This window comes from Somniosus microcephalus, chromosome 2, assembly GCF_052327205.1.
Source record: "Somniosus microcephalus isolate GS21.2 chromosome 2, FLI_Smic_1.0, whole genome shotgun sequence".
Lineage (NCBI taxonomy): Eukaryota > Metazoa > Chordata > Chondrichthyes > Squaliformes > Somniosidae > Somniosus > Somniosus microcephalus.
The window spans coordinates 88,117,292-88,134,076 of NC_140988.1; the positions used below are offsets into that span (position 1 = coordinate 88,117,292).

A 16,785-nucleotide genomic window follows, 5' to 3' on the forward strand; every position below is an offset into this window, starting at 1 on the left:
TTGTCCAAACATTCAAGAAGGCTATCAAGGCAATGTGATGAAGATATACCCCTACTACACAAGGTGGACAACTTCTTGCGACACATGCGGTTACCAACCAAACTCCAGCCATGATGTTCTTCAATCGAAGACTACGATGCCGCTTGGATTTGGTTAAGCCAAACGTCCGAAGAGATGTGGAGAACAGGCAGTTTCAGAATATGAATGAAAGGCCGACCAGGAGTTTTAAGATAGGTCAACCAGTTTTGGCCCGGGACTACCGCACTGAGAAATGGCAGCCAGGAACGATTTGTACACGACAAGGACCTCTCATGTATACCGTGGACGTTGGGGAGAGCATTGTAAGACGCCATGCTGACCAGATTCTAGAGTCACTGGAAAACGTCAACTCCACACCACGATCTGATACACCTGGTAATGAAATCGACGTTCCAATTGCAGCTACCGCAGAACCGGTAATATTGGAAGCAGATGAACCAAACAACGACATTGATTCCGACTCAACATTGCCAGAAGAACCTGATACTCCAAAGAGGGGTTATCCAGACAGAATCAGGAAGCCTCCTCAAAGACTGAATTTATAATTGCTTAAACTTAACCAATGTATCTAGCAACAGTAATTGTGATTGTAATTCGTTATCATTAGTTGTTAAATGAATGTTATGTACTGTTTATCTAAAAGGGGAGGAATTGTTGTGTATGTACCTTTAAGAGAATAACTGGTCTCAGACTGCAGTACCAGCAGTGACCACCCCTGTATAAAAGGCGCTAGAGAGCCTCTGTTGGTTAGTTTCGTTTATGCCTTTCACCAGTAAAGACTTGTTTGTTTCTCTCCTGCTAGTCCGTGTCTCAATCATTCACGGACTTAACACCGCGGATGCCATTTTCGAACTTTAGGAAGCCTCATAGCACCCAAAAAACGGGTGCTACAGAGCACAATTTCTCCCCCCAGCTGTTTTATCTATTCCCAGATTCTGCTTGTATTGTGCACTGCATTGAGCCTTGTCCCCAACTCCTCCACTAACTTGTGGGCAAGGTGTCCTAGAGTGCCAAATATGGCAACCCCACCCTCGCATCCACTTCATCATCCATCAATAAGAGGGGAGTCAGACACTGTGCCACTTCACCATTTGTCAACAGAGTCCATTTGATCTCTACATTCAGTTTGTCTTCCCTTGTTTTTGGTCTGCCTCTTCTTTCCCCACCATACAGCCTTTGATACAGTTGCTAAAAATTTTAACACTAATTTGAAACTTTCTAAAGTAAGAATTTTTGTCCATTATGTGCCCAGTTATCTATAAGTGGCAACATGCCTCTAAATTTTCCCAGCAGTCTTTAGAGGTATCCCACATCAAACACACTCCCTGCATCTGGCCCAAAGTACAACATTCAACTTATTTTCATGAACTGACCTCACAAACACATGTCAGATCTCTCTGCTACTTGTGCACCATATGCATGAAGCTTTCTGGTCCTGCGAGCCCTACAACAGGACCAGATAATCAGGGTTAAACAAAGCAAACTGTATCCATCACATTGTTCAAAAGGGAAAGGCTATTATAGCTAATGCAGTTGCTCTAAGCCACTGATATTTATCAGGTATCATCAGAGCAACCAAGACACATGCCATGGTAGTTTCAGGAAGAAGTACATTCAGTCAATCACCTATCACAATTCACTTGTATGAGGCGCTGTCAGACTTGGCTTTGGCTGCAGTATAACAGCAACTGGTGTGTAGCCCTGCTTCCCCATTAATTTGGGGTCTGCATTGAGGTGATTCCCTTTGCCTCGTTCAGGGTAAGCACATTGCTAATCTCACCAGTGGTGGTGCACAGCACACCGGAGTCCTGCACCCCCTGATATTTGTTGGGCAAGTTTGTGCCGATGGCTTTCTTAGCACTAGAAATGGCAGTTCTCTGTGCTAAATGCAAAGTAGGAAAAAGTCATCATTGTAAAACTCTTATTACATGCACAGATACAGACAAAAATAATTTCATATGATAACATATGGAGTTCTTATAAGTTCAAATAATTCATCTTTATTGTACATAACAAACATCACATCAATAACAAATATTTAAATACAAGCCCTAAATAGCACAAATATATTTTTACAAACTGTTTGATTGAACATTTGATGGGCCCTTTGCTACCATTCTTGGGTTCTATAAGTTTTTCTTTTCTTACATTACACATTTTCAAAACATGAGTTCCAGAAAATGGCTAATGGTGGTAAAAGGTATATATTATATTGCATCTCACAAAATAATTCACTATAAAACATATGGCAGAAATGCACAATTGTTTTGTATATGGAGGTTTTGTTTAGCTGCAAAAAAACCTCAAGATATACAACTTTTAAAATCTGAAATAAAATCATAAAACAATTGTTAAATGTATGACAGGAGAAATTAAAGTCCTTCCTGACCCATTATTTATTTTAAAAAGATGTCTGAATTCTAATATTTTATTTGGACATGACGCTTTAGTTGTTTCTGAAAAACAATGTACAATATAAAAGGCACAATGATTTAGCATTAATATGTCATTAAAGGATAACTAGAATCCATCACTTCCTGTCTACAAGATAAATCACCATCTCCATTGGTAACAGATTACTTTTTGAATTTCATTGATATAGATTACATAAATAATTATTAATTGGAGTTATGGTAGTAATATGATTCCCTGTCCACCACAGAAAGTGATGCAACAAGATTTTCTAACCAGAACTGTGTCATTGGTTGCAATTTCACCTACCGTGGCAGGTACGGTGTGGCCGGGGTCGGTGGTGGGCTGCGACCTCGTTGCTGGCTCCATCCCCCTCTGTGAAAAGAATTTTACGCTGTTTGGGCTTGTTAAGCCCGCCCAGCGCGTTTGCCGGCCAACTGAAGGAAGCGAGTCTGATGACGCGTCATCAATTAGTTTCCTTAAAGGGACCATGCCCAAATTTAGTTTGACAGTTGTGCTGTCAATGTTCCACAGCATTGAGGTGCTGGAAACACTGACAAGCACTGCACAGAGATGCACGGCTGCACCCAGGCTCTCACATGACTCCCTCCATATGCTTATGGAGGGAGTCACAGCACGCAGGGAGGTCATCTTCCCTTCCCATGGGTGGAAGAGACCTCTCCAGGAGATCAATGCAGCCTGGTTGCACAATGCACAGGGGACACAAGCAGGGATGCCGTCAGGATGACCAGGCTGCAGTGGCGCAAACCTTTCAATGATCTCAGTAGATCACAAAACATTACTGCAAAGCCACACTCAACCTCATCCTGCTGTGCCACCCATCACATCCCCATCACACTCTGCCTTCTCTATCCTACTCCTGCACATCCTTACTCACACCAACTTACCTTGCACTTCCACCCATCCCTCTCTCTCTATCTACATTATCACTTCCCCATCTCACTAACCACCCCTCACACTCACCCTCATTCTTGTGCAATCATAACAACTAACAACACACAAGGGTAGGCACTTGTGTGTTTTAGCCAATGTTCACGTGAAGTTTCTGTTAATGTGCTGTCAAACATTGAAATCTTTATTTTCAACACTTTGCATTCTTGGACAGATTTGTGTGCACCTTTGGAAGTGGCTTAGTGAGTTGCAGTGAATGGTGAGACATAACGGTACCCCCTGCAATGGCGATAAGTGTGAAAGGAATGGCTTGGGCATTGTAGGGATGCTTAATAATGTTGGTGTGGGGTGGTGCCAACATGGCGCATCATGTGGCAGCCAGGGTGTACAGTGTCAAGTGAAGTAAATGTGGCCAGAGGCCATCCCTGGCATCCCGGACAGCATTGTGGTCGGGTGCTGATGCCCTGTGTAGCACCAGCTGATTGTGGAGAAGGTTGGTGTTGTTGTTGGTGCTGCTAGTGTGCCTGGTGCTGCTGGTGTTGGGGATGATCATGGTGGGATTCTGAGGACCAAGGTGAAATATTTTCAAGGGCACCGATACTGATGGAATAGATGGCAGTTGAGGTTGAGATGACAGAAGCGATCTGTTACTGGTAAGAGAGGTTGTTCCAATGAGGTCACACTGGATAGAGAGTTTGCTCCAAACACTTGCAAGCTGCATAAAGCTCAACCTGTCTTCCAAATGCAGTAAGCAACAGCTTCTAAATGTGCAAAGTGAAGACCTATGAAATGGAAGCTTTTATAAACCATTTGTGGCTGTCAAGCTAAGAAATCATCCCATGCTGATGCAACACCTGACCTCTTTACCTGACGTGATCCCCAAGCAGCGGGGAAGCTGTTGACGAACTTTAAAATTCTAAAGGTGAGTTTAAAATACTACTTAATTGCCTCTTAACAATCCAGCTAATGATCTAAATTGCCTCCCTCGCTGCTTGGTGTCGGGTCTGTTCAGCACTGACAGACCCGACATCTGGGAGACTAGCGTGGAGGCGGGTTGACAGTGGGTTCCCTACCTGCTGTAAAAAAAAACAAATTTTCCCAGCTGACCAGGAACCAAACACGCCCCCTAACCCCCCGAAAAATTCTGACCATTATCTCTGCAAACAAGGAGATTAGAAGTTGTATTATTCCCATTTTGAAAAAACTGGTTGAATTACTTACTGGTCTGAAGTTAGGATAGGGCTACAAAGGAAAACCAATTACAGATACAGTTGTAGTGCTGACTTTTCTATTAAGTCATTTTAATTGTGAACAGAAAGCTATCCCTTATGTTAGGTGGTCACATTCTATGTTATGTTAGCACTTGAAAATGTTAACAGCTCCCTAAACTGCAAATGGTATAATGTTATTTAACCAATAAAAAATTCAAAATGTTATCTCTTTTAATCTGTACTTATCTATTAGTCTGATAACCCTGTTTACTCATTTTCTTACCATTATTTTGTTCTGTATTTACAATCAATAGTTCAGAAGTCATTGGGTAGCACAATCTGATGTATTTTGTGATTAAAAAAACCAAATCCCACATATATAATTTTTTACATTGTGAACATGACTTGAAATAAATTGCAAAAGGAGGCCACACAATCAATTTTTGCAAATGTTTGCAAAACAAAATCAGCAATTTATGCTTTTGTCAGTTTTTTACCTGGAGTTTCATTTATGAATCATATTAAATGCTGCAATTGTACAAGAAACATAATCTCAAATTGATATCTGCAGATAGCAACCCTTAGCAAAGCAGACCAGAATTCTACTGTCATCACCACTTCCCCATGGGATGCATGGACGTCAGTGACCAAGGAGGACTGCAAATGTGTTTGGACGCACAGGCAGAGCTCTGCTCTCAATTCAGCTAATTTCTAAAATAGGAAAGAATGGCACCATTAAAATGCAGCTTTGCATCAAGATGAAGTTAAATTGCACCCAATAGAGTCACACCGGCTTCAGTGAGTTCAGGAGTCAGATCACTGATCCGCATCCAAACCCACTTTGTATTGATAGGAAGGTGGCAGTACAAATGCATTCAAACAATGAGGATGAACAGGACTACAGCACTGTCTAGAAATAGCATGAAAATGCAGAGGAAGAGGTGAGTGATGAGAGAATGGCATCAAAGAATTGGTCAGGGTTTAATGGAATTTACTTAAACAAAATTACTGTTGGACAGATGTGTTTCTTAAAAAAAATGGAACAGTGGAAATCCTATTATCTGAGCTCCAATTATCCACCTTTTCAATTATCTGCTAGAAATTTGGCAGAAAAAAGCCTTGTGTCAAACATTGCTTCATTGCACAGCTCACTAACACCGACTCTCTTCTGCCTAATCTAAATCAACCGTATAGCCCAAGAAATACGAAACTCAATCTATGTTTATTTGTATTGTACTTGTACAATCAGCAATGAGATGAATAATTAGCTAACCTGTTTTTGGTGGTGTTGGCTGAGGAAGGATTGTTGGTCATGACACCAGGAGGACTCTCTGACCTTCTTCAATAGTGTCTACAATATTGTAGGTCATGTCTGTGTAAAACCAAAATTTGGGGCTCTTGATTGCCAATTTATATTCCCCTTCTATATGATGGATAATGGAGTTTCCACGGTTTTATGCTTCCTAAACACAATGCACATGAAACTACTGAAAAATAACTGGCACTAAGGCTAATTAATATTAATTAGACATATTTCAGAAACCCTCAAACTAGATCATTTACAATGTATCCACAACATGCAATGATTTGTTTCTCTTATATATTGTCACTTAAATTAAGGATTTATTTAGTGCTTGATCAGCTCACTCAAAAACATCCCAAAGCACTTCACATACAATGAATTACAGTCCTTATTGTTATTTAGGCAAGTTTGACAGCCATTTTGTACACAGCAATCAGATGAATAATCAACTAATCTGCTTTTGGTGGTGTTGGCTAAGGGAGGATTTTTGGTCATGACACCAGGAGGACTCTCTGACCTTCTTCAATAGTGTCATAGGATCTTTAATGGTGACTGACTTAGTAGGCAGGGCCTTTGTTTAATGCCTCATTCAAAGAACATCATTGACAATGCGGCACTCCCTCAGTACTGCACTGAAGTGCCAGCTTAGGTTATATCTTTACATCCAGGAGTGGAGGCTGAGCTCACAACCTTCTGCTTCAGAGGCAAGGGCGCTACCAACTGAACAAAGCTGACACTATGACATTTTATATTTTGTGCTGGTGAACATACTGACATACATTTTTATTTCATTACATCAAGGAAATAGCAAAGCCTTTTTGGATTTAACAAATACTATAGGCATTATATTTAGTTCTATTTGAAATGACAAGTTGCTCACTTTATTCCCTCCACTTTTGCTCTCCTCCTCTCCTGACTTTGTTGACTCCTCGAACAGTTCCACAGTTTTTCAGGATTCAGTGATACACACACACACAGGCTCATTGTACATAACATCACTACAGGAACCACCTCATGTTATTTACAAGGAAAACTAATGGATCACAGAGCCACAGATTCATATAGATTGATCCATTGGAGTATTCACCCTCTGGTACCTTAATTAAGTGGTCATTATTCATCATTGAGACGACGGTGAGTTTCAAAAAGCGACCCCACTGTGCACACAACAGATGAATCTAATCTTGTCCTCACCGAGCAACCAGACACAGATTTCCAGCAGATCAGAAGGAAAGATGAAAGACTTACATTTATATAGTGCCTTTCACAACCTTGGGACATCCCAAAGTGCTTTACAGCCAATGAAGTACTTTTTTTAAGTGTAGTCACTGTTGTAATGTGGGGAAACTTGGATGATTTCCCCCACACTAATTCAGGGGTGCTTTTACTGCTGCTTTGACTGAAATCTGCTAACTCAACACAGAAAGAGGATCAAACCTTCCTCACCTGCATGGGTTCGGAGACAGACTTTAACTGTGCCATTGGAATAGGAGAATCACCCATTCTTGAAGATAACTGTACATTACCTGAACAGCATATGGAACACCCTGTTTCTTAACTGTCTCCTAGAATTGTACTTATACAACCAGAAAACGTTGATTCTTGTATAGCTTTTACCCATCAATATACTAGCATCAAGCATGCACAGACTTCGATACACCGAAGACTTTCCACTGAGCTGACAATGTAAAATAACCCACCCAAGAGTCATGTAATTATACATGAATTTAACAAAATAAACTTTATTTTGGTGCATCATGATTTGGCACCATTTCACTGTCAGAATTAGGTATTAGTGAGTCGTGTTTTTCTTTGGTCTCAGTGTAAGTATTTGTAAGTCTGGTTTGTTCTGGCAGTGGTAGAATTAACTCTTATTAAGTAGCACTTTTTGAAAAATGTGTTTGTTATTGGCTAATACAGTATTTCTTGCCAAACATTGTCATGCATCACGGAACAACACTGACATTATAATTATAACATTTACTCGTATAATCCAAAGAGAATGTGGTTATCACACAAAACTTGTAAAACTTATTGGAACAAAATACCTGCTGCAAATTCTGCTCTGCGTATAATGGTAGTGAACTTGTAAAGTCAAACTTGTAAAAGAAAAGACACGTTATTTGTAAAATGAAGTGCTTTCTCAAAAACCAAATATCTCCCTCTTTAGACTTCCCTCTATCGTGGACTATTATCTGCTCAAGAGAAACAACACAACGTTCCAGTTCTCTGCTGATGGGAGGCACATGAGAGCAAAATGAGTTAGCTTGTCCTTTGATTTTCCTTCCCTCTCTGGAGGAAAATGAATAGTTTCCACTTCATCCCTTTCCCTGACAATTTGGCTCAAACAGACATCACTGTAGACAACTTTCTTTATACTACCAAACACTTTGAAAATAAAACACATGCAACATAAATATGATTTAACTAAAGTTACTGGATGGCAATAAAATGAAGCCTTGCCCACATCCCAAGAACAAATAAAGACAAGTTAGAAGTTACATGTAATGAAGTTTCTGAACTCTAACTATTTTTGTAAAGTCTTCTCCAGAGTAAGGTCAGTTTTACCCACAATGGAGTATAGACCAAGAAACAAGTTAGAAGGAATCTCCTGTGTAATAGTCATACTAAAATCTTATGGTTCTTAAACTTATATAATTTTTCGATGAGACTTTGCCAGTGGATAATGGAATGATCCTTGCTGACATTTGGCAGCATAGGCCAGGTGGACCAATTGCTGTTTATTCTGCTAAAGCAAGATTCTGAAATCAATATATCTCAAGCAATCTGTGTTGCCTGTTTCAGAGAGCTCTTGGAAACCTCTGTCTGCATGGTTGACATGGCAATAGCTTCATAGTCCTCCTCTCTGGGGCTACATTTGCAGTAATGGAGAATTGAACGCAAATCCCTCTGAAAGTTTTTATTGAGGAATCCATAAAAGATGGGGTTTGTACAGGTTGATAGCATCGCTGTCAGATGACATATGGAAAAAACTAGATTGTGATGGCAATTATTGATAACCTCGTAGTTCCAATCAAAAACAGCATTGAAGATGTTGAGGGGTAGCCAGCAGATTGCAAATGCTACCACGATGGAGATTAGCATAATGTTGATTCTTCTGTTCTCATCTGCCCTGTATTTATTCTCTCTCATCTTGTCCATCGTGTTGTTTCTCCTCCTTAGGCGTATATATATCTTTTGAAGACAAAACAAGATCATTTTTTCAGTTTAATTTTAGACATTCAAGCTTCTTTGTATTACAATTGTAGGCAATATTCTTTTCTCGAAATCAGCAATCGCATTACAGCTCCCTGATCACTCAGCTGGTTAATGAACTATAAGCTAAGCCATACAGACCAGGAAATACTCAGCTTCGATCTCCAGTCTCTGCTGAGTTGACTGATCTCTGCCAGGGTGGCAGTAGGAGTGCTACAATTGGCTTCAGTACCCTAGATTATGGAGGGAAACATCAGCCAGGGTTCCCGCTCCTGGTTGCTATCCAGTGACCTTTGCTGAAAGTCTTTGTGTTGGGAGAAGACAAGATCAGGCTCAGCTATGATGGCCTTGTGTTTGAACAGCCTGAGTAGGGTCACTGTCTATGCTCACACATGAAGAATGGCCACATGGGCAAGGTGTCAAAGGGCACCTGGTTCCACTGGAGCCATACCCATCAAGGAGTCAAGCCCTGCAGGAGAGACGCAGAGGAGAGGAGATAACTGGTTCTAATAAAAGACAAAAACTTACAATATTCGCAATTGCTACTCTTTCAGGCAATGAAAATACACAATGGGATATTAACCATCATATGTTTCTCTAAAATGCATCTCTAATTTTAGAAGTGTTGTTAGCACTAGTTTATTTCAACTTATTTTAAAATTTCGCCTGCCATTGTATAATTTCAGTGTGAACATTAACATCTATTAATGACACAGGTCATAGAAACTATCAGCAAAAGAGAAACCCATGACTGAGTAAAACCATCCCAGATAGTTCATAGGATCTATGTTATTAAGCCATGTCTGGCAATTCAACCAATTAGATTGCATAACCAAATCATGTCCCCGAACTCTGATCAATCAGAGAGGTAAGGTTCATGTAAATCATTGAGCAACACCACAGGAGATCAACCAGTGGATTATATTAAAAAAAAAACAAATACCTTGGAGTGATTTCAAGGCTGCAATCTCAGATTCAGGTGACAGTTAAAATAATTTAAATGCTCACTGTTTACCATATCAATTAAACCACTTGATCAGATTACTGCCTTAGAAACCATCCTCACATAGAGTCATAGGGGTCGATTTTCATTGACCCGTGGAATCGGGATTGGAGGCGTGCGGGGGGTGAAAGTCCCGAATTCGGGGGTCCCGACACCATCCCGCCCCCAGCCCACCTCCATGTAAGTTTCAAAGGAGGCGGGTACCTGCCCCGCACTGGGACCCGCCTACCTGAGGCGGGAAGGGATTAGTGCCAATTAACTACCTGTTAACAGGTAGTTAACAGGCAGTTTTTAACATAATCCCTATTTTAAAGCTTGAAGTGTGGGATTCCCGACGGCTCCAAACCAAGCCAAGTTAGAGGAGTCGGACCGTCAGGTTGAAGGACTTGGAGGGGTCGAGATGTCGGTGTTCAGGTGAGTGATGTGTGCGTGAATGCAAAGGTAAGTGTGTTTGGTGTGTCTAAAGTGTGTAAAGAAGTTTAAATTACCTGTACTTACCTTTACAGCCTTCCTTCCTCTAGGTTTCGGGAGTCCATCATCTAACCGGCACAGAAAGCAGAATGGCTGCGAACTGTCAAAAGTGACAGCCTGCAGCTTTCTGTGCCAGTGAGATTTCTAACTGAGTCTGTGTAGCAGGACTCAGGTTAGAAGTAAGACTGTCAGTGTTTGACAGCTTCAAACAGCTGTGAAACGCTGATATTTCATCTGTCAAAACGTCTTGACAGATGAAATTTCAGTCTGTGACATCACCTGTTGCCGGCTGGCCCTTAATTGGCCTGCTGAGCCCACCCAGCGGGCTCAACAAGGTCAATCAAGTTAAAATCGCGTGGATTGGCCGCATCTCGATGGAGGCGGGACTACAACCCTGGAAGTTGTAGTCCTGTCTCCTTCCAGACTTCTAAATGAAAATCACCCCCATAGAGTCATAACGGCACAGAAGGAGGCCATTCGGCCCATCGAGTCCATGCTGGCTCTCTGTAGAGCAATCCAGTCAGTCCCATTCCCCCGTTCTATCCCTGTAGCCCTGCAAGTTTATTTCCCTCAAGTGCCTATCCAGTCTCCCCTTGAAAACATTGAGTGTCTCCGCTTCCACCACTTCCGTCGGCAGCGAGTTCCAGGTCATCACCACTCGCTGCGTAAAAAAGTTTTTCCTCACATCCCCCCGTATTGCTTGCCCAAAACCTTAAATCTGTGTCCCCTAGTCCTTGTACCATCAACTAGTTTGAACAGCCTTTCCCCGTCTAGCCTATCCAAACGCGTCATAATCTTGTACACCTCTATCAAATCACCCCACAACCTCATTTGCTCTAATGAAAGCAAATCCTTGTAGCTAAGATCCCCCATCCCCAGAGCCATTCTGGTAAATCTCCTCTGCACCCTCGCAAGTGCCTTCACATCCTTCCAAAAGTGTGGTGACCAGAACTGGACGCAATACTCCAGTTGTGGCCTAACCAACGCTTTATAAAGGTTCAGCATAATTTCTCTACTTTTGTACTCAATACCTCTATTTATGAAGCCCAAGATCCCATATGCTTTGTCAACCACTCTCTCAATATGTCCCACCACCTTCAGGGACCTATGCACGTTAACTCCCAGGTCCCTCTGTCCCTGTACACTCTTTAAAACTGTGCCATTAAGTGTATATTACCTCTCCCTGTTCCTTCTGCCAAAATGCATTGCCTCACACTTCTCTGTATTAAATTCCATCTGCCACTTGTCTGCCCATTCTGCTAGCCTTTCTGTGTCCTGTTGCAGTCAATTGGTATATCATCATTGTTTGCCACACCCCCAAGTTTGGTGTTATCGGCAAATTTAGAAATTCTACTATGTATTCCAATATCCAGGTCATTTATATATATATATATAAAAAAAGCAGTGGCCGCAGCACTGACCCTTGGGGAACACCACTGTCTACCATCCTCCAGTCTGAAGATCAGCCATTTACCACAACTCGCTGTTTTCTGTCCTTACGCCAATTCCTCATCCAAGCTGCCATGGACCCATCTATTCCATGAGCCTCAATTTTGTTAACCAGCCTTTTCTGTGGTACTTTGTCAAATGCCTTCCGAAAATCCATGCAGACAACATCCTATTATTCTATGGGGGCTAAATTTGGTTGATTTGCGCCTCCTTTTAGCACCCTAAGAGGGCGCTAATGGGGTGCAAATCAACTAGCGCCTGAGTGAGGCACCGCTAACGCCTCCTGCGAAATTCAGCGGGAGGTTAGTGACTGCGCTAACCGTTAGCACCGGGCAGCGTTGTGCCGCCGGTGATGACATCATTGCCGTGCGCAGCACCCCGCTCACGCCCTAGCTGTATCATTGGGTGGCGCCCCATACTTACTGCCGGACACTATGTCCGCCAGGGTCAGGGGGGCCTACCTGCAGCCGAGGCGGCGCTAGTTAAAGGGGAGGTGGGGGGCGGCCATTTTTGTTGCTGGCCGCCTGCCAGCACCTGTCCCCGTTGCTGTCCCCAGCTCCCGTGAAGCCCCCCCGCGGGGTGCTGGCTGCTCAAGAGGAGTGCCAGGCTCATTTGCCGGCACTCCCGATCCCTGGTGGCCCATCATGGCGCTGCGGCACATAGCACTGCGATATTGGCTCGCAGTGCCCCAAGAGGAACGCGAGGCACTTCCAGTAGTGCCCCTCCTCCCTCTCGGGGTGCTACCTGGGAAAATCAGCCATGGAGGCGCTAATGTTTTCGAGGCCAAAGGGTGCGCTACCCAATTTTTACCTCGATGTATTTTAAAGTATAAATTATATAAAAAGGTATAATGGATAAATCAGTTGAAATTAGAACCAGTAATTAAATTGGTACAGAGGCTTGGGGCTGGATTTTCCCAGTGGAGGCGGGATTGCGGCGGGAGAGGTAGTTGGCGGGTTCCAGTCCCGCTCCCGGCTGCAGCCGCTCTTTCAAAAGGCTAATATGGCTTGTTAAGCCCGCCCTGTGGGGTTCCCGGCCAATTAAAAGGAAGCGGGTCTGATGACGCCATTTGACGATGTTTCATTAGCTTGTTTCTTTAAAGGGACCATGCCCAAATTAATTTTGACATTTGTGCTGTCTGTGTTCTGCAGCATTGAGGTGCTGCAAACACTGACAAGCACGGCACAAAGGTTCATAGCTGCACACAGGCTCTCCCATGACTCCCTCCAAATGCTTAATCACAGCACACAGGGAGGTTCTCTTCTCTTCCAATGTGTGGAAGAGACCTCCCCAGGACACCAACACAGCCTGGTTGCACATTGCACAGGAGGACACAAGCAGTGATGTCATCAGGAGGACCAGGCTGCAGTGGTGCAAACCTTTCAATGATCTCAGTAGGTCACAAAACGTTACTACAAAGCCACACTCAACCTCATCCTGCTGTGCCACTCATCACATCCCCATACCTCTGCCTTCCCTACCCTAATCCTGCACATCTTTACTCACACCAACTTACATTGCACCTCCACCTATCCCTCTCTATCTACATTATCACTTCCCCATCTCACTAGCCATCCCTCACATTCACCCTCATGCTCGTGTAATCATACCAACTAACATCACACAAGGGTATGCACTTGGGTGTTTTATGCAATGTTCATGTAAATTCCCTGTTAATGTGTTGTCAAATATTGAAATCTTTATTTTCAACTTTTTGCCTTATTGTACAGATCTGTGCTCACCTCTGGAAGTGTCTTAGTGAGTTACAGTGAATGATGAGATATAATGGTATCCCCCGCAATGGTGATGAGTGTAAAAGGAATGGCTTGGGCATTGTAGGAATGCTTTATGGTGCTGGTGTGGGGTGGTGTTAACCAGGCGCATCATGTGGCAGCCAGGATGACATAAATCTGGCCATGGTGAGGCCATCACTGGCCTCCTGGGCAGCAATGTTGTCGGGTGCTGATGCACTGTGTCCTGTGCAGCATCAGGTGATTGTGGAGAAGGTTGGTGTTGTTGTTGGTGATGTTGGTGTGCCTGGTGATGTTGGTGTTGGGGCTGATCGTGGAGGGATTCAGAGGACCAAGGTGAGATTTTTTCAAGGGCACTGATGTTGCTGGAATAGATGGCAGCTGAAGTTGAGATGACAGAAGTGATCTGTCAATGGTGAGAGAGCTTGCTCCAAGGAGGTGACAGTGGATATAAAGTTTACTCCAAACACTTCCAAACTGCATGCAGCTCAAAAGTGTCTTCCAAGTCCTGAAGACTCAAGCTTCTGACATTAAAAAGTGACCAGCTGTGAAATGGTGGCTTTCATACCACTTTTGCAGCTGTCACCTATTCATAGCAATGGGGAGACATAGAGAGCCCGACCTACTTACCTGACATGATCTCCGAACGATGTGAACCCTGTTAAAAATGTGGGAAAATAGAAAAAGGCTGGCAAAATAGTGGTTAACAAGCATATAACAAGCAGTTAACTATCTTAAATGCCTCCCCCGCCGCTTGGTGTTGGGTCTGTTCTGAATTCGCAGACCTGACACTTTGGAAACTTACATGGAGGTGGGTTCGCAGCGGGTTCCCAACCTGCTGTCAATCATTTCGATTTTGGCAGCGGACCCGCCTCTGAACCCACACTCTGAGCACTGAAAAATCGCAGCCTTGAACCCTCCTGTATATGTCTCCTCCTATTTTTTAATTACTTACGTTTTCTTTTCTTTTTTCCCTTTCTGGCCCAGAAATTCGGGTCTCCACGGGTGAGTACGCACAGGGTACTCACCCATAGGCCCAATGGAAGTGCCGGTTTCCTGCATGCACTGCGCATGCGCGGGAAACCGGCACTTCCGCGCCCCTGAAAGCAGGGGTTCAGAGGTCGAACGCGTGCGCGGGAGAGGCTGTGCGTGCGCATCGAACTTCGTTTTTTTTTACAGGTTTTCCCGGGAGGGTAAGCCTGCAGAATTTAGAAATGTAAAAAGCAGGCGTAAGGCCTGCTTTTTACAAGGTAAGTGGTGAATTAATTCAAATTAAAACATTTTTTCCACAGGTTTATTATTTTTAAATACTTTAAAGCAAGGTAAGTTTATTTTTAGCCCCGTTAGAAAATAAAATTATTTTTTCAAAAATTTAAATTGTTTAAAATAGTTATTTCATTTAATTTATAGTTTATTTAAAAAATGTGATTTAAAAAAAAAATTATTTGAAGATTTAGTGATGTTTTGTAAGAAGAAAGGGCCCGTAGTATTTCTAAGTTTGACAGCACTTCCTGTCAGACTTATGAATGGAGCATTCCCTGCTCCGATTGGCTCCCCATGGCCCACGTGATCCCAGGGGATGCTTTGAACTAACTGCGCCCCTGGGATACGCAAGCACTGCGCGCCGGCAGCTGGACCAGGCCCCGGATTGGAATTCCACGGGGGCCCACAGCTCAACGGCCGGTGCGCTAGGTAAGTGCAGATCGGGGACTTGCACCCGCGGGAAGCCCCCGACCTGAATTCCTGGGCCATTTCTATGTTCTTTCTCTGTGTGGTATAAGAATTACTCTGATCTCTATATGTAGCAACATTATATTTGTATTCCTCAAGTCTATCTCTTCAGTGTTTCTAATGAAACCATAAACATGTCCTTTAAGCATGTGTTTGTGATATCACTGGAAATGAAAAACAGAAGAAATTTTCACAAGCACATTTATGAATTTGCTAACAGTAAGCAGAGGAATTCTTATCACATTCCTTCTTTCCCATGTCTGCATTTTCTCTTGTTTTCTCTTGCCATAACCTGACTTATCTCTTTCCCTCTCTTCTACAATTTCATGCTGAAGGATGTTAGTACTGGGCAACGGAACATTTGTCATATTACAATCAGTGCCAGCATTAAGCAATCAGCAACAGCGGGGGCTGGGCACAAAATAAAACCCAAATAGACTTTGCATAAGATCTCTGGAGACTGTCATAACACCTGTCTGGATTGAATTTGAAAATTGTTTCAACAGTGTGCTATCCCACTGCACCACCCAATTCCCCCTGCTCACCATTTTCATGGCTCTCATTTCTCCTTCAGTTTCCTTCTGTTCCCTCTTTCTTCTCATGCTTGCTCTCCTCCTCCCTCTTCAATGCAGCCAGACTCGAGAACACTAACCAATTGTCAAGGGATCCAGTGACTTGGCAGCATTCTATTTCTCAACTGCCAATGCTCAATTGCTTTGTTCTACCCTCCACACCTCCTGTCTGTCTCAAATTTAAATGTACTTAAAGATGCAACTTATACATTGAGTTTTAGAAAATATGATTTATTTTAACTCAATAACATATTTTGGAAACATTGCCAAAATATCAATATTTTTCTTGTTCACTTTACTCAAAATATCTTGTTTACATCACATTACTTAATTCTTGCTACAAGTTCCCGTGAGACATAGCTTTGTCATCCTTAAGTAATCTGAAATAGTACTTGCTGATGTAAAATCAAAGATCTTAATTGTTGAAACCCATGCTAAAGCTAGACTAAAAAAACAAAGTGCAGGCTCCTATTAGCTTTCATTTTCAGTGCAACACATGAAGACAGGCAGAGAGGAGTTTAACTGTGGCCAGGAAGAAATAGTAATATTAAAAATGTATTTAACAATTTGTTACACAAATAGGTGGTCATCTCATCCTTTCTGATTTTATAATGCTTAAATACTGGATAATTGGGAGTCACCTCACCCCCACCACCAAGGACCAGGGTGTTGTTACTGAATATATTTTGAATTGTGCTACTTTCCTTAATTTAAA

At 42.6% G+C, this 16,785-nt stretch overlaps 1 protein-coding gene across 1 annotated transcript in view; it reads right to left on the reverse strand.

Moving 5' to 3' along the window:
• Nucleotides 1-2,014: 2,014 nt before the first annotated feature.
• Nucleotides 2,015-16,785, reverse strand: part of LOC147122792 (neuropeptide Y receptor type 1-like) — a 49,350-nt gene continuing 34,579 nt past the window's right edge. Inside the window, exon 3 of the mRNA XM_086010935.1 lies at nt 2,015-9,072. Coding sequence (XP_085867061.1) covers nt 8,656-9,072 — 417 coding nt within the window. The 3' untranslated portion in view covers nt 2,015-8,655. The remainder of the gene's footprint in view (nt 9,073-16,785) is intronic.